We start from the raw sequence: 25,938 nt of genomic DNA, 5'->3' as shown, positions 1-25,938 counted from the left end.
ATACAGGTATATACAATATACAGAAGATGATATACAGGTGTATACTATATATAAGGGAGATGACAAACATGTATATACGGAGGTGAAAATGAGGGGTGAGGTGAAAATGAGGAGTGATATACAGGTGTGATCGGAAAATGACAGATGTGAGGTCGAAATGACAAGTGTTAGGAGGGAATGAGAGATGTGAGGGGAAAAATGAGTCGTAATGGGAAAATAAGAGAAGTGAGGTGCTATAACTAACCACAGATATTTACTATGCCCAGGCAACGCCGGGCTCTTCAGCTGATTATATATATATATATATATAAATTATACACACACACACACACACATATACATGCCTGTGATGGTTTTGCACGTTCCCATGCTTAGTCAGGGGCTCTAATTTTTAGTTTGAGTTTCCTGGTACGTGAACAGTAACTAGGACAGGAGTGAAGACTCCTTAGGGCTCATGCAGACATCCGTGGCTCTTTTTCCAATCTCGGACAGCAATGTATGGAGAAGCCGCGGGTCTCCCAACCCAAGCTTGGCAGCCTTATAGAAATACATGAAGCTGTCACTTTCGGGTCAGGAGACCCGCAGCCAGTCCGTTCATTGCAGTCAATGATCTGTCTGAGATCCACCTAAATCCTAATGACCTTGTCTAATTAAACATCTGACTGCTGGGTTGTAGCACAACTCCGCTATTCCATGCCCAGCTCTGCTATTCCCAGCTGTGTTATGCATGCAGGTGGGAGCATAATCACGCTTTGAAGACCCCCAGGAACCACCAATGAAATGTGGAGTTTGTCAATAGTGATGGATATTTGACGAATAGTGGGTCACAGTCCTCACATTCAGACCTATCGGTGGTCACTTGATCCACAGATATAAAAATTGTCCATATTGAGATCCATCTGTCTGTATCAGGAAGCTGCCAGTAAAGACGAGGAAGGGGCCTGCAGCACTGAGGAGAAACAGGGTGCAGCTGGGAATTGTAGTTTTAGCAGATAAGTGTAGGAGCAACCATGAAGATCTGAAGTTCAGAAACAGATGAAACATGGGAAAAAAAAGAAATCACTGTTGGGCTCATACTGTAACAATGGCAATAGTCATGTGGATACTGAGCTTTGTAAAAAAAAAAAAAAAGCCTTGCCATTGTAGGAATAACCCTTTAAGAATTACTATTCATGATTGCAGGGAAGCTGGGTTACTGTGCAATCAGGATTTCCTATATCCATGAATGAGAAATCTTTTCAGGCCTGTACCAAAAAAATAGTTAATGAGTGCAGGAAAGTTGGGTGACAAGTTTTTTTATTTTTTTAATTGGATCTACAGTATAATGGCAGCTATGTTGGATGTCACCCAGCTTTCTCAGTGAAAGATATTCATAGGAAACCATTATATGGTTTAGTTTATTATTTTTTTTTAAACAACTTTTTCAACTTTTTCTTGTAGTAAAACTATTGTGTTTTTATCTTGGATCAGTTTCCTTTTTGACCTGGAAGAAGAATTCGAGAGCAACATATACAACTTCCAGGTGTGTGATGTGGTGATCGCGCATGAGCCCAATTTCCGCAGGGTCTACCTGCCGTACGTCACCAATCAGAGTTACCAGGACAGGACCTTCCAAAGGCTGATGTAAGTGCACCCGGGATATCTCCCCTCATATATGCAGATATGTACACTACAGGTTGAGGACCCCCAATCTTTGTATGGCCCTTATCAGAAGTGTCCCTAAGTCCCTAATATGTCCAGTGCTGCCCTCTGCTGGCCAAGACTAAGAGCTGCATGTCCTATATGTCTGGATTTCTGTAAAGTATGTAAAAGCTGAGATTTTGCACATGGTGAGGAAATGAATCCTATTGAGTAATATTCTGCCGGTCTCGCCTAAGCTTACAGCACCGGTTGGTTAGTTTACTTTGCACCAGAAATTTGCCCCCAAATTCTGGGGCACGATGTCACACATTTGGAAATGCCCAAGTGTAAAACACATAATAAATGTGGGGTAAGTAGAAAGGCACGACTGTTTTATTTTGGCACGCTTTACTCCAGAATTCTGGTGCATTTAGCTTTGACAAACATGCCATAAAGTTTACGAGAAAGTTCCAAAACTTTTACTGATGCATTTAAAAGTTTTGTTGTAGTTTTGCAAAACTTTTATGCGATTTAAGTTGAATGTAGATAGACTGTAAAAGTTGGGATTGGCGCTTCTGTCATGCATTATAGATCTGTGTCACTACCGTTACGGCCATCTGGGCTAATTTAGGGTCACACCCTAGACGAGCGCCCCCCGCCCCATCCTGCCGACCCTCGGATTCCTGCAGACGCTTTTTCTGTGACTTTATCTCTTTACACTACAATCACAGATTGGCTTTTGTCTCCACTACAGGACTGATACTCCGCGTTTTCAGCAAGTTTTGGCCAAGCTGGAGAGTGACCCCGTGTGCCAACGGCTCAGCCTCAAATCTTTCCTCATCCTCCCCTTCCAGAGGATCACTCGTCTGCGGCTGCTCCTGCAGGTAACGCTTCTGGATTGGGACATGACGCTCATTTAGCGGTTCTTACAGCCGCCCCTCCCAACTGACGTCGGCCCTGACTACAGTCCTCAGACAAATGCCCACTGGGACGGTGCGCTGTCCCTAGTAATGACCTTTTTAAGACCATGAGCTTCTTTCCTCATGGAATTAAAGAGCCACTGACGTATGTGCAGTGTATAATTCACACACAGGAGGGTGCAGAAGGGGCAAAAAGTGGAGATAGTCCCCTCTTAAGGAGAGTTTCTCAGGTCCGACCTTCACTTCTCGAGTAAAGTCTGTGAGGTCGGGATCAGCTGCTAGAGATGAGCACGTTGACTCACAAGATCCTTGTCCAGCGGCCGCAACCATTACCCGTGGCCCCCGCAAGGGAGTCTGGCATCCCTGGCGCCTCTTCTGCTCTGTAGGCCAGGCGTTGTGGAGTGATGGACACACGACATTGACATGGACCCACTATTTAGGAAAGGAGTCATGGATGTCGGCAGGTAGAAGGCGGTTCGCATGGACCGGGGTCCGGTGGATCTGTCCATTCATCTGTACCAGCTGCAGTTCTTCTGACCCACTTGTACGGAGCGAGGCTGCGCACGTCTAGTCTGAATGTGGCCTGGAGTGTTCATATCACATACTTGCAATGTCGCGACTGTCCGCTCCCGACACAAGAGAATCCTGACAGTGGGCGCCGTGCGCTTTGAGAGTCCATGTGTCCGCAGTCTGGTTCCTTGTTGGCAGGGTGTTGCACATCCACAGTGTAACAAACCCTCAGCTGTGTGAGCCAGACGTGAGCATGACGGGTGTTGGGAGTGTAAATTGTGACTATTTAATGAGCGCAAACAGTGAAGAAATTACTTAACTCTTAACTTTCATCCGAGATCCTTCTCCTCTATTTCCACAGAATATTCTGAAGCGCTCTGCCCCAGGATCTACGGAGGAGCTCCAAGCCACCCAAGCCCACAATTTACTGGGGAAGGTGAGCGATGTGTCCTCCATCATGGTCAGTGACTGTCATCCTCTTATAGTATGAACGCCAGCTCAGCCTTCCATGGGTAGGATGGGAGTAACGCCATTGTGGGGTTACGGATATGGTGAGAGCGGCTGAGCTGCGCCGTTTCCACAACCCGGTAGTGCAGGGTATCTCCTCTTTTTTACTCAACCTCTTCCTTTTGTGGCTATTTTTGAACTTTTTTATTTTTTTATCATTTTCTTCCAAGAGAAAATATTTTATAAACTTTCCATCGACCTAGCCATATGAGGTTGTTGTTTTGTTTTGTTTTTTTTTGTTTGTTTTTTTGCTGGACAAATTGTACTTTTTGTTGTCGCCATCCATTTTACGATTTAACACTTTATAAAATGGGATAAAAAACTATGTAGCCATTGTTTTTGGGATTTGTCTTCACAGTGTATATTGTGCGTTAACAATGACCTGGCACCCTGATTCTCCAGGACCGCACAATTACAGCGATGCCAAACTTGTACACGGTTTTCGTGATATTTAAGTGGTTAAAAAAAAAAAAAATTGTAGAACTTTTTGTACAAGAAAATTTAATTGTCACCGTTTTCTGAGATCTTTAACTTTTTTTTTTTTATTAATTACTTTTCAGTCACTGGAGCAGTGTGAAGTTTTCTTTGTTGTTTTTTTTTTTTTGTGGGCAAACCTGTAATTTTTTAGTAATACCATTTTGGTGAGCAATCAGAAAAACTAAGTACACCCTCTTCAAATTCTATGATTCTACTAATCGGGACACAATATAAAAACATCTGGTCCTTAAACAAATGTTAAAATTAGATGAACAACACAGGCAAAAAAATTACAGTCATTATTTTACCAAAAACTAAGCAAAAATGCAGAATCAGTATGTGAAAAAATTAAGTACACCCTTACTGCTTACATAGCACATAAAAGGGTAAGTAGGGGCCGGGTGTCAGGAATCAAATGCCCTTGATTAATTGTTGGTCAACAAATGTGACCGCCTCTATGAAAGCAGAAGATTGGGCAGATTGCTGGCTGGATCATTTGAATCTGTGATCGTTGCGCTATAATGTAGTGAAATGAGGGATCTATAAAGCTCCGCTCTAGTATCAGTATGTGAAAAAATTAAGTACACTCTTACTGCTTCCATAGCACATAAAAGGGTAAGTAGGGGCCGGGTGTCGGGAATCAAATGCCCTTGAGTAATTGTTGGTCAACAAATGTGACCGCCTCTATAAAAGCAGAAGATTGGGCAGTTTGCTGGCTGGATCATTTGAATCTGTGATCGTTGCGCTATAATGTAGTGAAATGAGGGATCTATAAAGATCTGGTATTCTTCCACTCTGTACCACCTCCTACATCTGAACTCTTGCTACATTCCTATGCAGTGTTTAAACTGGCCTTACTGCTACACTGTAACAAACCCACTGCTGATGCTTCCAGCTCAGGTCGGAAGGTCTTCATTGGATATAACCACAATATTTAGCTCTTTGCATTCATTTACATAGATTTTTCCTGTCTAAAATGATCAGTCAGTGAAGAGGAACTTCCTAAGGCTTTATACACACTGAGTTTTTCCAGAATTCTTGGGATCAAAAACTGAACGGAGCTCTGCAAATCTCACATTTTGTGATCTGAATATTCAGCCAAAAGGCTCCGTGTGCACACTGCCTAATACTTTGAGGAAACCTGTACAGACCTAGTACTTCTCACAGATGAGGGTTTGTTACTATGTATCCAGTGCAGGCAATTTACTGATATAAACTCAGACTGAAATATGTTAAGCGAGCGGAGAAATTGTAACTATATAGAATCTCGGTATAGAGAAGAATGTTCTCATTCACCGACCACAAACAGAGAAATGTAAAAAATGGTGACTAAGCGGAAACCTTCTACATCAGCCTGGACGATCTATTAATCCCGTGTTTCTGTGAATCTCTTCTTTGTCAGCTGATAAGAGACTGTAATGAGAGCGTGCAGAGGATGAAGGACACGGAGGAACTGATTTTACTCAACCAGAAGATTCAGTTTGAGTGTAAGGTGAGTGTCTCCCGGCTCCTCGGAGGCGGCACTTCCCCAGATCTGTGACCCTAAGTGGCTGAGCTGCAACAGCCGACAGCCAGGACATTTTGCAATTTAAAAATCTCCAATCCTTCCCTGACTCTTCATAGTCTGCCCCGATGATTTGCATTCTGGGAAGTATTCTTGTCCACAAGATTGTAGTTAACAAAAATAGTGAGTGCAGCTCTGGAGTATAATAAAGGATGTAACTCAGTATCAGTAATGTAATGTATGTACACAGTGACTGTACCAGCAGAATAGTGAGTGCAGCTCTGGAGTATAATACTGGATGTAACTCAGGATCAGTAATGTAATGTATGTACAGTGACTGCACCAGCAGAATAGTGAGTGCAGCTCTGGGGTATAATACTGGATGTAACTCAGGATCAGTAATGTAATGTATGTACACAGTGACTGTACCAGCAGAATAGTGAGTGCAGCTCTGGAGTATAATACAGGATGTAACTCAGGATCAGTAATGTAATGTATGTACACAGTGACTGTACCAGCAGAATAGTGAGTGCAGCTCTGGAGTATAATACTGGATGTAACTCAGGATCAGTAATGTAATGTATGTACACAGTGACTGCACCAGCAGAATAGTGAGTGCAGCTCTGGAGTATAATACAGGATGTAACTCAGGATCAGTAATGTAATGTATGTACACAGTGACTGCACCAGCAGAATAGTGAGTGCAGCTCTGGGGTATAATACTGGATGTAACTCAGGATCGGTAAATTAATGTATGTAGACAATGATTGCACCAGCAGAATAGTGAGTGCAGCTCTGGGGTATAGTACAGGATGTAACTCAGGATCAGTAATGTAATGTATGTACACAGTGACTGCACCAGCAGAATAGTGAGTGCAGCTCTGGGGTATAATACTGGATGTAACTCAGGATCGGTAAATTAATGTATGTAGACAATGATTGCACCAGCAGAATAGTGAGTGCAGCTCTGGGGTATAGTACAGGATGTAACTCAGGATCAGTAATGTAATGTATGTAGACAATGATTGCACCAGCAGAATAGTGAGTGCAGCTCTGGAGTATAATACAGGATGTAAGTCAGGATCAGTACAGGATCAGTAATGTAATGTATGTACACAGTGACTGCACCAGCAGAATAGTGAGTGCAGCTCTGGAGTATAATACAGGATGTAACTCAGGATCAGTAATGTATGTACACAGTGACTGCACCAGCAGAATAGTGAGTGCAGCTCTGGAGTATAATACAGGATGTAACTCAGGATCAGTACAGGATCAGTAATGTAATGTATGTACACAGTGACTGCACCAGCAGAATAGTGAGTGCAGCTCTGGAGTATAATACAGGAGGTAACTCGGGATCAGTACAGGATCAGTAATGTATGTACACAGTGACTGCACCAGCAGAATAGTGAGTGGCATGCAGCTCTGGAGTATAATACAGGAGGTAACTCAGGACCAGTAATGTATGTACACAGTGACTGCACCAGCAGAATAGTGAGTGCAGCTCTGGAGTATAATACAGGAGGTAACTCAGGATCAGTACAGGATCAGTAATGTAATGTATGTACACAGTGACTGCACCAGCAGAATAGTGAGTTCAGCTCTGGAGTATAATACAGGATGTAACTCAGGACCGGTAATGTAATGTATGTACACAGTGACTGCACCAGCAGAATAGTGAGTGCAGCTCTGGAGTATAATATACACTGCTCCAAAATATAAAGGGAACACTAAAATCCCACATCCTAGATATCTCTGAATAAAATATTCCAGTTGCAAATTTTATTCATTACATAGTGGAATGTGTTCAGAACAATAAAATATAACAATTGTCAATGTAAATCAAAATGAATATCCCACGGAGGTCTGGATTGGAATGATACTCAAAATCAAAGTGGAAAATCAAATTGCAGGCTGATCCAACTTCAGTGGAAATGCCTCATGACAAGGAAAAGATGCTCAATATTGTGTGTGGCCTCCACGTGCCTGTATGACCTCCCTACAACGCCTGGGCATGCTTCTGATGAGGCGACGGATGGTCTCCTGAGGGATCTCCTCCCAGACCTGGACTAAAACATCTGCCAACTCCTGGACAGTCTGTGGGGCAACGTGATGTTGGTGGATGGAGCGAGACATGATGTCCCAGATGTGTTCAATCAGATTCAGGTCTGGGGAACGGGCGGCCAGTCCATAGCTTCAATGCCTCCATCTTGCAGGAACTGCTGACACACTCCAGCCACATGAGGTCTGGCATTGTCCTGCATTAGGAGGAACCCAGGGCCAACCGCACCAGCATGTGGTCTCACAAGGGGTCTGAGGATCTCATCTCGTTACCTAATGGCAGTCAGGCTACCTCTGGCGAGCACATGGAGGGCTGTGCGGTCCTCCAAAGAAATGCCACCCCACACCATTACTGACCCACTGCCAAACCAGTCATGCTGCAGGATGTTGCAGGCAGCAGATTGCTCTCCACGGCGTCTCCAGACTCTGTCACGTCTGTCACATGTGCTCAGTGTGAACCTGCTTTCATCTGTGAAGAGCACAGGGCGCCAGTGGTGAATTTGCCAATCCTGGTGTTCTGTGGCAAATGCCAAGCGTCCTGCACGGTGTTGGGGTGTGAGCACAACCCCCATCTGTGGACGTCGGGCACTCAGACCATCCCCATGGAGTCGGTTTCTAACCGTTTGTGCAGACACATTCACATTTGTGGCCTACTGAAGGTCATTTTGCAGGTCTCTGGCAGTGCTCCTCCTTGCACAATGGGTGAGTTAGCGGTCCTGCTGCTGGGTTGTTGCTCTCCTACAGCCCTTTCCACATCTCCTGGTGTATTGGCCTGTCTCCTGGTAGCGCCTCCAGCCTCTGGACTACGCTGACAGACACAGCAAACCTTCTTGCTGCAGCTCGCATTGATGTGCCATCCTGGATGAGCTGCACTACCTGAGCCACTTGTGTGGGTTGTAGAGTCCATCTCATGCTACCACGCGTGTGAAAGCACAACCAACATTCAAAAGTGACCAAAACATCAGCCAGAAAGCATTGGTACTGAGATGTGGTCTGTGGTCCCCACCTGCAGAACCGCTCCTTTATTGAGGGGGTCTTGATAATTGCCAATAATTCCCATCTGTCGTCTATTCCATTTGCACAACAGCATGTGAAATTGATTGTCAGCAGTGTTGCTTCCTAAGTGGACAGTTTGATTTCACAGAAGTTTGATTTACTTGGAGTTATATTCTGTTGTTCAAGTGTTCCCTTTATTTTTTTGAGCAGCAGTGTATAATTGGGTCATTCTGGTTTTCCAGGAGTTACTGAATCTCCTTGGTTCTGTATTTCAGATCTTTCCCCTCATCTCTCAGTCTCGGCGTCTTGTTAAACACGGGGAGGTCACATCTTTGGAGTACAATTCAAAATGGAAGGTCAGCACTCGGCCGGTCTACCTGCATCTCTTCAATGACTGTCTGCTGCTGTCTCGCGTCAGAGAGTGAGTATCCTACACTTCTACGACCTGTTAATTAATGGCCCATGAACCGAATTCCTTTAATGCTTCTCGCTGTGAGCAGTTAATTATTTTTTAAACTTTTGTTTCTGCCTCCAACATATGAAGATTTATTTGTTGTTTTTCATAGCGACATCTAATTTGACTGTGTAATATATTGTCAAAAAAACAACTTTCTTTGCTATTCAGTCATTTTCCTTTTTAGGGTTCATTTTACTGTGTGGCACAGGCAGATTTTATTCTGCGGTTATTACAATTACAGCAATACCAATTTTACGTAGTTTACAAATTTTAAAAAAAATCTTAAAAACATTAAATAAACATAGTGGGCAAAATCTGAAACTGAGAACTGTTTCCTTTTCCTCTCCATGGAGCCGTGCGAGGGTCTTTTGGATATAATTTTAGGGTATGCACAGCTCTATTGTTTCTTAACGCAATACTAAACATGATATATGTTTACAATTTTTACATTTATAAATAATACTTATAAATAAAAAAAAATAAAATAAAATCTAGTTCCTGATGTATTTCCCTAGGGGAGGACGTTTCGTCGTATTCGACCACGCGTCTGAGTTTAGAGTGGAACGATGTGAAATTAAACTTCATACCAACCAGAAAAATATTTTCCGCGTATTCCTGAGAGATTCTGCTGCTATGGGACGGGACTCCTTCCACGACCTACGAGAGACGGAGTTCATCTTCCGGACAGAGACGCAGTGAGTTGCTTCAAATCATAAAAAGAACTAGGGAGGTTTTTTTTGCGGTTTAAATCTTTAACAAACGTTCACTGACAGCAAGCAGAGGCTGAAAATCAGAGACTTTAACTCAAATCTCTCTCCTGTCTCGATCGTTTGTTACATTGTATCTGTGTAGGTAAAATGTGCCGAACAGTCAGTTTCTCTAAGGGTGAGATGTTATATCTATTTGCCGTATTCCTATAGTCTAGACTTACAGTAACAACGCTGCTCTTCTATGCTGTGATTTTTTTTTTTTTTCCCCGTACATTCATTTACATTGTTCAACTGTTATAGGAGTCAGAAGCTGAGATGGATCTGTGCATTGTCTCCACCGAGAGAAGAGATCGACTTCCTGAGGGATCACGGTGAGATGACATGCTGACGAAAGAGAAGAATATAACTACTATATTACTGCCCCTATGTACAAGAATATAACTACTATAATACTGCTCCTATGTACAAGACTATAACTACTATAATACTGCCCCAATGTACAAGAATATAACTACTATAATACTGCCCCTATGTACAAGAATATAACTACTATAATACTGCCCCTATGTACAAGAATATAACTACTATAATACTGCTCCTATGTACAAGAATATAACTACTATAATACTGCCCCTATGTACAAGAATATAACTACTATAATACTGCTCCTATGTACAAGAATATAACTACTATAATACTGCCCCTATGTACAAGAATATAACTACTATAATACTGCTCCTATGTACAAGAATATAACTACTATAATACTGCCCCTATGTACAAGAATATAACTACTATATTACTGCCCCTATGTACAAGAATATAACTACTATAATACTGCTCCTATGTACAAGAATATAACTACTATAATACTGCCCCTATGTACAAGAATATAACTACTATAATACTGCTCCTATGTACAAGAATATAACTACTATAATACTGCTCCTATGTACAATAATATAACTACTATAATACTGCCCCTATGTACAAGAATATAACTACTATAATACTGCTCCTATGTACAAGAATATAACTACTATAATACTGCTCCTATGTACAAGAATATAACTACTATAATACTGCCACTATGTACAAGAATATAACTACTATAATACTGCTCCTATGTACAAGAATATAACTACTATAATACTGCCACTATGTACAAGAATATAACTACTATAATACTGCTCCTATGTACAAGAATATAACTACTATAATACTGCTCCTATGTACAAGAATATAACTACTATAATACTGCCCCCTATGTACAATATAACTACTATAATACTGCCCCTATGTACAAGAATATAACTACTATAATACTGCTCCTATGTACAAGAATATAACTACTATAATACTGCCCCTATGTACAAGAATATAATTACTATAATACTGCTCCTATGTACAAGAATATAACTACTATAATACTGCTCCTATGTACAAGAATATAACTACTATAATACTGCCCCTATGTACAAGAATATAATTACTATAATACTGCTCCTATGTACAAGAATATAACTACTATAATACTGCTCCTATGTACAAGAATATAACTACTATAATGCTGCTCCTATGTACAAGAATATAACTACTATAATGCTGCTCCTATGTACAAGAATATAACTACTATAATACTGCTCCTATGTACAAGAATATAACTACTATATTACTGCCCCTATGTACAAGAATATAACTACTATAATACTGCCCCTATGTACAAGAATATAACTACTATAATACTGCCCCTATGTACAAGAATATAACTACTATAATACTGCCCCTATGTACAAGAATATAACTACTATAATACTGCTCCTATGTACAAGAATATAACTACTATAATACTGCTCCTATGTACAAGAATATAACTACTATAATACTGCCCCTATGTACAAGAATATAACTACTATATTAGTGCCCCTATGTACAAGAATATAACTACTATATTACTGCCCCTATGTACAAGAATATAACTACTATATTACTGCCCCTATGTACAAGAATATACTATATTACTGCTCCCTATGTACAAGAATATAGCTACTATAATACTGCCCCTATGTACAAGAATATAACTACTATAATACTGCCCCTATGTACAAGAATATAACTACTATATTACTGCCCCTATGTACAAGAATATAACTACTATAATACTGCTCCTATGTACAAGAATATAACTGCTATAATACTGCCCCTATGTACAAGAATATAACTGCTATAATACTGCCCCTATGTACAAGAATATAACTACTATAATAATGCCCCTATGTACAAGAATATAACTACTATAATACTGCCCCTATGTACAAGAATATAACTACTATAATACTGCTCCTATGTACAAGAATATAACTACTATAATACTGCTCCTATGTACAAGAATATAACTACTATAATACTGCTCCTATGTACAAGAATATAACTACTATAATACTGCTCCTATGTACAAGAATATAACTACTATAATACTTCTCCTATGTACAAGAATATAACTACTATAATACTTCTCCTATGTACAAGAATATAACTACTATAATACTTCTCCTATGTACAAGAATATAACTACTATAATACTGCTCCTATGTACAAGAATATAACTACTATAATACTCCTCCTATGTACAAGAATATAACTGCTATAATACTGCCCCCTATGTACAAGAATATAACCACTATAATACTGCCCCCTATGTACAAGAATATAACCACTATAATACTGCCCCCTATGTACAAGAATATAACTACTATAATACTCCTCCTATGTACAAGAATATAACTGCTATAATACTGCCCCTATGTACAGGAATATATCTACTATAATACTGCTCCTATGTACAAGAATATAACTGCTATAATACTGCCCCTATGTACAGGAATATATCTACTATAATACTGCTCCCATGAAGCTGAATATATCGGTGTTGTACATGTTGGAGTGGGCGCATTACGTGTTTAGCAGTGCTGTCATTTCTCGTCTTTGATGTCTCAGGTCTGTCCCAGATGCAATGTTTAAAGTCTTATAAGTCTCGAGAAAACGATGAACTCTCTCTGGAGAAAGCCGATATACTGATGATCACGCAGAACAGCGATGATGGTAAATATTCAGTACAAATCGCTTTCTGTCCTTATATCTGCATGCTCGGTTGTCACCTTTCTTCAGTCATACAGCGTCGTGTCCCTGCACTCTGTATCGCTGCTCACTTATCATTTGTACCGATACTGCTTGCCGCGCAGCTTTCCTATCCAGCCTGCTGCTCTGATTTACTAATGTGGCATCTATTTGCATTGGTTTAAGTTATTAAGCCGTCGTGCGCTGCAGAAATCGGCCAGCAGAGGTCGCCACTAAATGTACTGAGCAGGCAGCGGCTTTAGTGGCCCCCAACCCATTCCCCTCCTGGGACTTAGTAGTGTGTCGTTGCTTGTTCCTGCTATCCGCAGTACTATTACACGGCAGTGATGGTGCACGCACACATTGTGTCTTGTCCTCATCATCACTTACTTGCGGATTTTACAGAATTGTGATCTTGGCTGTTTAACCCTTTCAGCGCTAAGGTCAACAGTGACTGCAGCATCTAAGGAGTTTGCAAAAAAAATAAAAAATAAAATGTTCAACGACATAATGTCCCAGTTAAATAATTTATCACAGATATTAATGTAGCACCACAAACAACGTAAAATATCCGCAGTGCAAAGGGTGAAGTCTGCGTTCTATCCGGAGTGTTTGCATAGTGGGAACCGAAATGTAACGCCACTGCCAGTCCACTTCTGAATAGTCCAGCCTTTGGGGTTTGTTCACACACTGCTTTTTGATGCGTTTATTCCATGCACAAAATAAGAAAGTTTTCCCCCTGCTCAGAACATGATTATTAAATACAAGAACGCTTAAAATCACGCTGAAAAAGCGCATGGAATCCACATCAAAAACTAAGTGTTTTTTTTGCAGAAGTTTTTTTTAGATGGTTATATTTTTTTAGTTCGAAAAATCCACAACAAAAACACCTTAGGCCATGTTCATGTATTTTTTTTTCTTTTTCATTTTTTTTTATGTATTTTTTTGGCATTTACGTACAATGGGGAAAATAAGTATTTGATACACAGACGATTTTACAAGTTTTCCCCCCTACAGAGAATGGAGAAGTCTGTGATTTTTATCGCAGCTACACTTCACCTGTGAGAAACAGAATCTAAAAATAAAATCCAGAAAATCACATTGTAGGATTGTTACGTAATTAATTTGCATTTTATTGCATGAAATAAGTATTTGATACAATGGAAAAAACTGCATTTAATATTTGGTGTTGAAACCTTTGTTTGCAAATACAGAGGTCAGACGTTTCCTGTAGTTCTTGACCAGGTGTGCACATACTGCAGCAGGGATATTGGCCCCCTCCACCATACAGATCTTCTCCAGATCTTTCAGGTTACCGGGCAGTCGCTGGACAACATTGAGTTTCAGCTCCTCCAAAGATTTTCTATTGGGCTCAGGTCTGGATTCTGGCTAGGCCACTCCAGGACCTTGAAATGCTTCTTATGGATCCACTCCTTAGTTGCCGTGGCTGGGTGTTTCTGGTCGTTGTGATGCTGGAACACCCAGCTACGACCCATCTTCAATGCTCTTACTGAGAGAAGGAGGTTGTTGGCCAAAATCTAACAATTCATGACCCCATCCATCATCCCTTCAATACGGTGCGGTCACCCTGTCCCTTTTACAGAAAAGCACCCCAAAGTATGATGTTTCCCCCACCATGCTTCATGGTTGGAATGTTGTTCTTGGGAGTTTTACTCATCCTTCTTCTTTCAAACACTGCAAGTGGAGTTAATACTAAAAAGTTCTATTTTAATATCATCTGACCACATGACCTTCTCCCATGCCTCCTCTGGATCATCCAGATGGTCAGTGGTCAACTACAAACCGGCCCAGATATGTGCTGGCGTGAGCGGGGGGAACCTTGCAGGATTTTACTCCATGGCGGTGTAGTGTGTTACTAACAGTAATATTTGAGACTGTGGTCCCAGCTCTCTTCATGTCATTGACCAGGTTCTCCCGTGTAGTTCTGGGCTGATTCCTGACCTTTCTCAGGATCATGCTTGCCCCACAAGGCGAGATCTTGCATGGAGCCCCAGACAGAGGAAGACTGACAGTCATCTTGTGTTTCTTCCATTTTCTTATAATTGTGCCAACAGTTGTTGCCTTCTCACCAAGCTGCTTGCCTATTGTCCTGTAGCCCATCCCAGCCTTCTGCAGGTCTGCAATTATGTCCCTGGTGCCCTTAGACAGCTCTTTGGTCTCGGCCATGGTGGAAAGGTGTCTTTTATACAGGTAACAAGTTCATACAGGTGCAATTAATACAGGTAATAAATGCAGGGTAGGAGGCTTCTTAAGGATAAACGAACAGGTCTGTGAGAGCCAGAATTCTTGCTGGTTACTCTGTGATCAAATATTTATTTCATGCAATAAAATGGAAATTAATTATGTAAAAATCATACAATGTGATTTTCTGGATTTTATTTTTAGATTCTGTCTCTCACGGTTGAACTGTACGTACAATAAACATTACCGATCTCTCCATTCTTTGTAGGTGGGAAACGCGCAAAATCAGCAGTGAATCAAACACTTATTTTCCCCGCTGTAGATATCAAAATTAATATAAAAAAAGCTTTAAATCTATTTCTAACAAGGTCATAATTCGTTTGAGTGAGAAAAGGCGTCGTCCACATGCAGAGGGGTTTATTCTGCATGGTTTTTTGTGTTAGAAACAGTGTTGTCAATTCTTTGGCACATTTTTTTTATACCAGATTTTAATGTTTTTTTTTTGCGATATTTTGGAGGTAGAAACGTGTATCTTATCGCTTTCTATAGAGCACCTCTTAATATAGTTTTAAAACAAAAAATATCAACAAAAAAAAATTCCAAATAAATTCAATCAAAACTGCATTTTTTTTTTTTAGGTGTGCATTTTTTAGGTGTGCATTTTTTCCAGCCTGGAAAATCCTTGTCCAAAACCTTTTTGCGTGAAGGTACCCTAATAGTTTATATCGCTGACTGCTCTTGTTCACACACAGGCAGAGGAGATTCCGATCATTGATTTGTAATCCTGTCTGTCGTGATAATGAGACTGCTGAAAAGTTTTATGTAAAGAATGGGAAGTGCGAGTTTGAAACAGCCCTGGTGGTCAGTGTGAAAACTGCAAAACTTTTTTTTTTTTTTTTTTTTTTTTTCTACCTTTTTGTTTCGTGATATTTTTTTTTTTTTTTACATAAAAAAAATTTTTTTAAACATTTTCTGCTGTCAAGGAATGGATAAAATTTTTTAGATCTGATGGAAGTCGGGGTTCCAGCAGACATTATTGGGACTGCAATAATCCGTTCACGGTTTGCACGCGGTCTCCTGGTGTTTTGATGTACACGGACTTGGGTTGTTGTGTCGGAGACCTTTGTGTATTGTTCTTCCTCCTTCTTGAAAGGTGACATCAGGTCTGATAACAGGATCTTCGAGATTACCAAAGTGATGGGGAGTCTAGACTATTCCTATAAATGTCTGCTCCTCGGGGGCGTTTCCTATGCTAATGACTCCTTTACTCATTGCAGGATGGCTGCGCGGTATCCGCCTCTCCGATCAGCAGTCTGGCTGGTTTCCACAGGCCAACGTTCAGCCCATCAGCCGCAACGCCTGCATTCGCAACCTGCAAGAAGAACAACGACTACAGACCGCTCGAGCCAAGCTGCAACCCACAGGGGCCACGGGCCACTAACCGCGGCCTGACGTACTCGCTCGCCGGCTCCACCCATGCTCATTAAGTTCTGCTGCTCTGCTTCGTCTCATCTATCTCAGACTGGAGTTGGACGGGGGCCTGTAAGACTATAATAGTGGCGACATGATCCTGCACGCTCTGCCATCTGCCCCCCCCTCTGCAATCATTTAAAGGGATGGTACACAATGGCCCCCGATCATTGTAAATGTACCATAAAATAATCTGGACACCGCGATTTCTCCTTCCCTTATGGATGTATTTATATTTTTAATGATCATACATTCCGAACGACTTTATGTATTTAAGAAAATCAAAGTCTAAGCACTTTCCAGGGTTGTCGACCTCTGTAAATAGTTTTACGTTAAATTTTATAAGAATGTGCAGACGATAATTTTTTTTTTTTTGTTGTTGTTCTTGTTCAGAGTCATGTAATATCGGCTTCTAGTAGGAGATGGTCAGAAAAGGTAATAAACTGGTCTACAAACCTTGACCGTGTTTTCTTCTGTGTGTCATGTACGGAATGGCCAGCAGATGGCAGCATTTATTCAGTTAAGAATGTTTGATGACTTTTTTTTTTTAATTAAAAAAAAAAACTTTACTAATGAGTGAAATCTGTGACACTGAAGCCCCATTGTGGATTTTAATACATTTTTCTCGTTCTCGTATATAACAAAAAAAAATTGACTGATCTTTCATCTGTATATGCACTGCCTGTGAATTTCACCGGTTCATAGACTTATATGGGTGATTTTGGTGTGTGTGCTTTTTTCTGAAATGCTCGTATTTTGGGCTCAGTGTTATTTTTGCAATTGGATTAACCCTTCTCCTCAGCAGCCAATTTTCGCTTTTGCGTTTTCATTTTTTCCCTCACCTTTTTTCTTTACAACTTTTATTTTTTATTTTTGTATTTGTATAAACACATTAATACTTGTTGTTATTTCTGATGGACAAGATTAAGTTCTGAATGACCCCATTCCTATAACCATATAAAGTGAGGGAAAATGGCAAAAAAAATACCCGAGCTCAGCGAAATGGAGGAATAAAAATAAAAAGATGCAACTCTGCCATTGTTTCTTTTTTTTTTTTTTTTTTTTACAGGTTTCACTGCACAGCTAAAATAATGTGGAGACTTGAATCTTTAAGTATTTGCAGTTACAGAAATACCAAAGTTTTTTTTTTATTTTTACATTAGCAAAAATCTGACTTGCATTAAAAATGTATGTGTGCGTGTGTATGTGTATATATATATATATATATATATATATATATATATATATATATATATATATATATATATATATATATATATAGAAAATCTTATATAGTGTGTGTGTGTATATATAGCACCTATCCATTATTAATCCAACAGTAGTAAATGGTTAATAAAACACACACACACATATTATGAAAAAAGTATTTTATTGAAATAAAGAATGAATGGGAAGCAGGGGAATGTAGCTACCTAGACTTGCGGTGCTGCGCCTGCGCCCCCTGCTGGCATAACCTCACATGAACTCGAGCGTGGGAATTTTTCTGAATAGTTTCTCACGCTAGAGTTCATATGAGTTTCTACCAGCAGGGGGCGCAGCACCGCAAGTCTAGGTAGCTAGACTGCTTTCCATTCATTCCCCAGTTTTTACAGGCAGGAGCACAGCTGCATTAGCAGAGCTCCTGCTTGTAAAAATTATTTAACCCCTTCAGATGGATTTACAGCGTGGGACAAGACTGAACGACGGAAGGTATGGGAATATTGTTGTTTTTTTTATTTTAACTTTGTTTCAGGTGACAAGGGTCTTCAATTGGATTGAGAGCAGAATAAACTATTACAACACCATGTGTCTTTATTTCAATAAAATACTTTTTTCCTAATGTGTGTGTTATATTAACCCTTTACTACAATTGGATTAATAATGGATAGGTGTCTTATTGATGCCTCTCCATTATTAACCAGGCTTAATGTCACCTTACAATAGCAAGGTGACATTAACCCTTCATTACCCCATATCCCTCCGCTACACGGGAATGGGAAAAGAGAGGTCAAGTGCCGGAATAGGCGCATCTTACAGATGTGCCTTTTCTGGGGTGGCTGGGGGCAGATGTTTTTAGCCAGTGGGGGGCAATAACCTTGGACCCTCTCCAGGCTATTAATATCTGCCCTCAGTTACTGGCTTTACCACTCAGGCGGAGAAAATTGCGTGGGAGCTCACGCCAGTTTTTCCGTGATTTAACCCTTTATTTTACCAGCTAGAGCGCCCATATTTTGCACATACACACTACTAACATTAGTAGTGAGGAATCTACAAAAAAAAAGTAATAAGAAAAGGTTTACTGTATGTAAAGCATGTCTCATATGCTGTCTGGTTTGGGAAGGAGATGGCAAAAGCCGACAATTGAATTGCCGGCTTTTCTATAGAACACCGCTGCGTATTTCTCGCAAGTCACACTGATGGTTCGTGTGTGACTTTCATTGGCGGATTTTTTGCGCAATACGCTGGCAAACGCAGCATGCTGTGATTTTCTACGGCCCTACAAGACCGTGTAATACGGATGCGTAAAATACGGCAGATAGGAGCTGCCCCATAGAAAATCATTGGTCCGTGTGCAATGCGTATTTTCTGCGCCTCTCATACGTCCGTAAAACTCCCTAGTGTGACTCTGGCCTATCTCTCACTCAGAACAAGCTCACTGATTAGTTTTCAGTTGACTCATTCTGCGGCAGTAAGCAATGTGCAGGGAAACTTAGGACCCCAATCTCATTTCTGCCTTGGGACTGAACTAGTTTGTGCAATAAGTTTGCGACTTGCTGGAATGACGGCATAACGAAAGATAATCAAGAAAACACCTATGTGAAGTAGACTTTAAAGGAAGGCGCAAGTGAAAAACGGGCAAAACTCAAAAAATGCCCAAATGCAATAATGACTTGAGCCCAAGCGGTGCAAAATGTGGAATGAAACCCAATAGCAAATAATTTCTAGCCAAAAATGGAACCATTTAAGCAAAAAAAAAAAAGGCATCAATATCTTTATAAAGGGGCTGTGAACGTTAGGACCATTTTTTTTTTATCTACTTTAATGCATGTGTTTTGTTTCTTAAAATCACTTTTGTAATTGGGTGTCTCTAGAATAGTTTGTCTCTTTGTGTCCTTGCACATGAAACACTGATGAGATCTGTGATCATAAATCAGCTGAGAGGAAGCCAGAGAAAGACATAAGAATTGCTAACTCCTCATCAGAAAGAGCTCACTGACAGATTCTGAGTTAGCTCATTCTGCAGCCACTAATACAGTGCAGTACTGGTGACCGCTTTATTCAGCTACTACACATTAATGGTCCGTCGGTGTTTGTTCAGGTTCACTATATTTACATATGTAGATTACACAGGCTTTAAACAAGCACACGGCTCGGGAAAGTGTATACTGCTGATGGGATGAAGGGTGCTGTTCAGGGGATTGTGGCGTAGCAACGATCCCGCTAACGATCTCGTTATGTGTGACAGCGACCAACGATCAGGCCCCTGCTGGGAGATCGTTGGTCGCTGGGGAATGATCAGGACCATTTTTTGGTCGCTGATCACCCGCTGTCATCGCTGGATCAGCGTGTGTGACGCCGATCTAGCGATGTGTTCACTGGTAACCAGGGTAAATATCGGGTTACTAAGTGCAGGGCCGCGCTTAGTAACCCGATATTTACCCTGGTTACCATTGTAAAAGTTAAAAAAAAAAAAAAAAAAAAAAAAGTACATACTCACATTCCGGTGTCTGTCCCCTCGCCGTCAGCTTCCCTGCACTGACTATGTCAGCGCCGGCCGTAAAGCAGAGCGGTGACATCACCGCTGTGCTCTGCTTTACGGCCGGCGCTGACAGTCAGTGCAGGGAAGCTGACGGCGGGGGACGTGACAGACATCGGAATGTGAGTATATACTGTTTTTTTTTTTTAACTTTTACAATGGTAACCAGGGTAAATATCTGGTTACTAAGCGCGGCCCTGCGCTTAGTAACCTGATATTTACCCTGGTTACCGGGGGACTTCGGCATCGTTGAAGACAGTTTCAACTATGCCGATGTCTTTCCCCTGATCGTTGGTCGCTGGAGAGAGCTGTCTGTGTGACAGCTCCCCAACGACCACACAACGACTTACCAACGATCACGGCCAGGTCGTATCGCTGGTCGTAATCGTTGGTAAGTCGTTTAGTGTAACGGTACCTTAAGGCTATGTGCACACGTTGCGGATTAGCCTCTGGAATTTTTTGTGCGGATTCTGCATCTCTTGGCAGAAAACGTAGGTGCGGATTTGATGCGTTTTTTATGTGGACTTCATGCGTTTTTACCCCTGCGGATTTCTATAATGGAATGGGTGCAAAAACGCTGCAGATCCGCACAAAAGAAGCGACATGCTCCTTCTTTTAATCTGCAGCTTTTCCGTTTGGAATTTTCCGCTCCATTAGCACAGCGGGTTTTTTTTTTCATTGATTTACATTGTACTGTAAATTACTTGCGGATCTGCAGCATTTCTGCGCGGCAAAAAACGCTGCAAATCCGCAACGTGTGCACATAGCCTAAGAGCCTGTAGGTGAGGAGATAACTGCTGTATGGAAATCAATGGGCTGCAGAGAGGTGGCTAGTATGTTAGGAGTTGGCTCCTCTCCTATAATGTAGCTACTATGCACACTCTGCCGTGGTGTGGAGCTCCATGGAAACTAGCTACACACAATGAGAGATAAAAGCTCTCATTGCAGGAGATTGATAGCAGGCAGAAAAAAGCAAGTCTATTGCAAACTTAGTATTAAAATTGGCAACTAATTCAAGCAATTTAACAACACGAGAAGTCTCCCTTTCAGTTGAGATCAGAGGTTTGACATTATTGAGCATTTTCTATGAGCCGTTTTAGTAAGGGCACAGTCAGACGGCCGTATAAATCAGACCGTGATGATACTTGTCACTGCTTTGAGGAAGTTTTCTCCATAAACCATATAAATGTGTCCACGAGCTTTGGAGATGTAAGCTGCTCCCTGACCTCTTGGATGTTGACCCAATGTTATGTGCCATGTTAATGTAATGTTAACGCGCCATTTACAACATATTGTTCTTCTGTTACTGTCCTCCTGTCAGAAAACGAGTGGAATTTATCGCGAGGAGCGCTGTCCTCCTGTGATCTGACCATTTACTATCATTTATGCCTGAAAACCTTGTAAACTATAGTGTGAACCTCGGCTGACGGAGAAGCACCAAGTTTATTACGAGACTAAATTGATTCTTGATTTTTTTTTCTTTGTGGTTTTGTTACTTTCCTCCTGCTGAACATTTTACTCTTTCGAACATCATATTTTGAAAAAAATTACTTTATTTTGGAAATCTCAAGCCCAATTTGTTGTACTTTTTTTCCCGGTTTCTAGTCTGTTTTTGACTTACAACAAATTCTTTTAATTTGTGCCGGTTTTCCTTCCATATTTTTTAAACGTTCATCAATGTGGGCGCTTTTTTTTTTTGTCTTGATGTTTGTGGACAATTTATCAACTGCAACTTTTCAAAAAGTTGAAAAAGTTTTGTGCAAATCTCCGTCTCTGGTGTGATCCTGTGTACGTATGCAAATTTTGCAACATTTTAGTTTTACAACATGTGACTCTTTCCTTTAAGGGTATGTTCACACGTTCCTGATTTCCATCCTTTTTTTCAGGACTAAAAACCGCAGCTCTTTGCAGAAAACGCAGGTCCTTTTTTTGGTGCGTTTTTTGATGCGTTTTTTTATGCAGTTTTCTATGCAGAGTCTGTGTGTTTTCTAGGGAGTTTTTTAGGGTTAAAATGGCTGAAAATACCCTAACCCTACCCCTAACCCTATTCTAACCTTAGTGGAAAAAAAAAAAAAAGTTCTTAATTTTTTTATTGTCCCTACCTATGGGGGTGACAAAGGGGGGGGTGTCATTTACTATTTTTTTTATTTTTATCACTGAGATAGGTTATATCTCAGTGATCAAAATACACTTTGGAACGAATCTGCCGGCCGGCAGATTTGGCGGGCGCACTGCGCATGCGCCCGCCATTTTGCAAGATGGCGGCGCCCAGGGAGAAGACGGCCGGACGGACACCGGGAGGCCGGGTAAGTATAAGGGGGGGAGATTAGGACACGGGGGGGCATCGGAGCACGGGGGGGGGGGGGCATCTGAGCACGGGGGTGGGGCATCGGAGCATGGGGGGGTGGGATCGGGGCAGCCACACTCCGCCCACGCACTTCCGCCCGCTTCCCCGCACTTCCTGCTGCAGCGGTTCGGCACCACAAACCGCAATAAAACCCGCAGATATATTTTTGATCTGCGGGTTTTACTGCGGGTTTGACCTCACAATGGAGGTCTATGGGTGCAAAACCGCTGCGGCTCTGAAAAAAGAAGTGACATGGTACTTCTTTTTTCCCGCAGCTATTCAGCGCGGCTTTTTTTCTGAATTTCAGGATCGTGTGCACAATGGTTCCTGTTTTCCATAGGGTACATTGTACTGTACCCTGCATGGAAAACAGCTGCGGAACCGCAGCGGCAAAACCGCTGCGGTTCCTCAGAAAAAAACGCACTGTGTGAACATGGCCTAAAAAGGATTCAAAACAAGCAAAAAGTTAGAACAAAGATTTTTTTTATTTTGTACAGAATTTACAAACGACATGCGCCGTTTTGAAGAAATGGGTGTAAAAATCATCAACGAATACCACAAGATAAAAAAAGAAAAGTGACTTCAGAGAAAGCGGATATGATGAATCCGGTCCGTCCTGGTTACAGTGTAAGGCTATGTGCACACGTTGCGGATTAGCCTTAGGAATTTCTGGTGCGGATTCTGCCTCTCCTGGCAGAAAACGCACCTGCGGATTTGTTGTGTTCTTTGTGCGGTTCCTCAGCATTTTTTGTGCGTTTTTGTAGCGTTTTTTTTTTGTGTGGATTTGCTGCGTTTTTTACCCCTGCGGTTTTCTATAATGGAATGGGTACAAAAACGCTGCAGATTCGCAAAAAAGAAGTGACATGCTACTTCTTTTAAACCGCAGCGTTTCCACAGCGGATTTTCCGCCACGTGTGCACAGCATTTTTTTTCCTCATTGATTTACATTGTACTGTAAATCAATTGCGGATCTGCAGCGTTTCTGCACCGCAAAAAACGCTGCGGATCCGCAGAGAATCCGCAACGTGTGCACATAGCCTTACTTTGCTCTGACAACACTTTATTGATAAAGTAATTTAACAGATTAGATGCAGTTTTACTGCACTTTTTATCTGTGGATTTTTAAGTCTACAGGTAAAATCCACAAATAAAATGCATTTTTTACCACAAAATAAAGTGACATGCTGTGGATTAACCCCTTTACCCCCAAGGGTGGTTTGCACGTCAATGACCAGGCCAATTTTTACAATTCTGACCACTGTCCCTTTATGAGGTTATAACTCTGGAACGCTTCAACGGAACCTGATGATTCTGACACTGTTTTCTCATGACATATTGTACTTCATGATAGTGGTAAAATTTCTTTGATATTACCTGCATCTAGTTATGAAAAAAAAACGAAATTTGGCGAAAATTTTGAAAACTTCGCAATTTTCCAATTTTGAATTTTTATGCAATTAAATCACAGAGATATGTCACACAAAATACTTAATAAGTAATATTTCCTACATGTCTACATCAGCACAATTTTGGAACCAAATTTTTTTTTGTTAGGGAGTTATAAGGGTTAAAAGTTGACCAGCAATTTCTCATTTTTACAACACCATTTTTTTTTAGGGACCACATCTCATTTGAAGTCATTTTGATGGGTCTATATGATAGAAAATACCCAAGTGTGACACCATTCTAAAAACTACACCCCTCAAGGTGCTCAAAACCACATTCAAGAAGTTTATTAACCTTTCAGGTGTTTCACAGGAATTTTTAGAATGTTTAAATAAAAATGAACATTTAACTTTTTTTCACAAAAAATTTACTTCAGCTCCAATTTGTTTTATTTTACCAGAAAATGGATCCTAAAGGTTGTTGTACAATTTGTCCTGAGTACGCTGATACCCCATATGTGGGGGTAAACCACTGTTTGGGCGCATGGCAAACCTCGAAAGGGAAGGAGCGCCATTTGACTTTTCAATGCAAAATTGACTGAAATTGAGATGGGACGCCATGTTGCGTTTACAGAGCCCCTGATGTGCCTAAACATTGAAACCCCCCATAAGTGACACCATTTTGGAAAGTAGACCCCCTAAGGAACTCAACTAGGTGTGTTGTGAGAGCTTTGAACCCCCAAGTGTTTCACTACAGTTTATAACGCAGAGCCGTGAAAATAAACAAAAATGGGAAATTTTTTAGCCCCCAGTTTTCTATTTTCCCAAGGGTAACAGGAGAAATTGGACCCCAAAAGTTGTTGTCCAATGTGTCCTGAGTTCGCTGATACCCCATATGTTGGGGTAAACCCCTGTTTGGGCGCACGGGAGAGCTCGGAAGGGAAGGAGCACTGTTTTAGTTTTTCAATGCAGAATTAGCTGGAATTGAGATCGGACGCCATGTCGCGTTTGGAGAGCCCCTGATGTGCCTAAACAGTGGAAACCCCCCAATTATAACTGAAATCCTAATGCAAACACACCCCTAACCCTAATCCCAACGGTAACCCAAACCACACCCCTAACCCTAATCCCAACCCTATTCACAACCGTAAATGTAATCCAAACCCTAACCCTAACTGTAGCCCTAACCCTAGCCCTAATGGGAAAATGGAAATAAATACTTTTTTTTTATTTTTCCCTAACTAAGGGGGTGATGAAGGGGGGTTTGATTTACTTTTATAGCGGGTTTTTTAGCGGATTTTTATGATTGGCAGCCGTCACACACGCTTTTTATTGCAAAAAATATTTTTTGTGTTTCCACATTTTGAGAGCTATAATTTTTCAATATTTTGGTCCACAGAGTCATGTGAGGTCATGTTTTTTGCGGGACGAGTTGACGTTTTTATTGGTAACATTTTCGGGCACGTGACAATTATTGATCGCTTTTTATTCCGATTTTTGTGAGGCAGAATGACCAAAAACCAGCTATTCATGAATTTCTTTTGGGGGAGGCGTTTATACCGTTCCGCGTTTGGTAAAATGGATAAAGCAGTTTTATTCTTCGGGTCAGTATGATTACAGCGATACCTCATTTATATTTTTTTTTATGTTTTGGCGCTTTATACGATAAAAACTATTTTATAGAAAAAATAATTATTTTTGCATCGCTTTATTCTGAGGACTATAACTTTTTTATTTTTTTGCTGATGCTGTATGGCGGCTCGTTTTTTGCGGGACAAGATGACGTTTTCAGTGCTACCATGTTTATTTCTGTCTTTTTGATCGCATGTTATTCCACTTTTTGTTTGGCGGTATGATAATAAAGCGTTGTTTTTTGCCTAGTTTTTTTTTTTTTTTAC

At 40.9% G+C, this 25,938-nt stretch overlaps 1 protein-coding gene across 1 annotated transcript in view; it reads left to right on the top strand.

The window, feature by feature from the left end:
• LOC138666106 (uncharacterized) overlaps window positions 1-17,012 on the top strand; it is a 48,446-nt gene extending 31,434 nt beyond the window's left edge. Inside the window, exons 8-16 of the mRNA XM_069754241.1 lie at window positions 1,471-1,623; window positions 2,375-2,504; window positions 3,412-3,486; window positions 5,437-5,526; window positions 8,871-9,016; window positions 9,568-9,747; window positions 10,063-10,133; window positions 12,760-12,864; window positions 16,359-17,012. Of these exons, the coding sequence (XP_069610342.1) occupies window positions 1,471-1,623; window positions 2,375-2,504; window positions 3,412-3,486; window positions 5,437-5,526; window positions 8,871-9,016; window positions 9,568-9,747; window positions 10,063-10,133; window positions 12,760-12,864; window positions 16,359-16,522 (1,114 nt within the window). The 3' untranslated portion in view covers window positions 16,523-17,012. The remainder of the gene's footprint in view (window positions 1-1,470; window positions 1,624-2,374; window positions 2,505-3,411; window positions 3,487-5,436; window positions 5,527-8,870; window positions 9,017-9,567; window positions 9,748-10,062; window positions 10,134-12,759; window positions 12,865-16,358) is intronic.
• The last annotated feature ends 8,926 nt before the right edge of the window (window positions 17,013-25,938 follow it).

Source organism: Ranitomeya imitator, chromosome 2, assembly GCF_032444005.1.
Source record: "Ranitomeya imitator isolate aRanImi1 chromosome 2, aRanImi1.pri, whole genome shotgun sequence".
NCBI classification, from domain to species: Eukaryota; Metazoa; Chordata; class Amphibia; order Anura; family Dendrobatidae; genus Ranitomeya; species Ranitomeya imitator.
The sequence above is the reverse complement of the archived record's forward strand: the minus strand, read 5'-3'. Positions and strand labels throughout refer to the sequence as shown.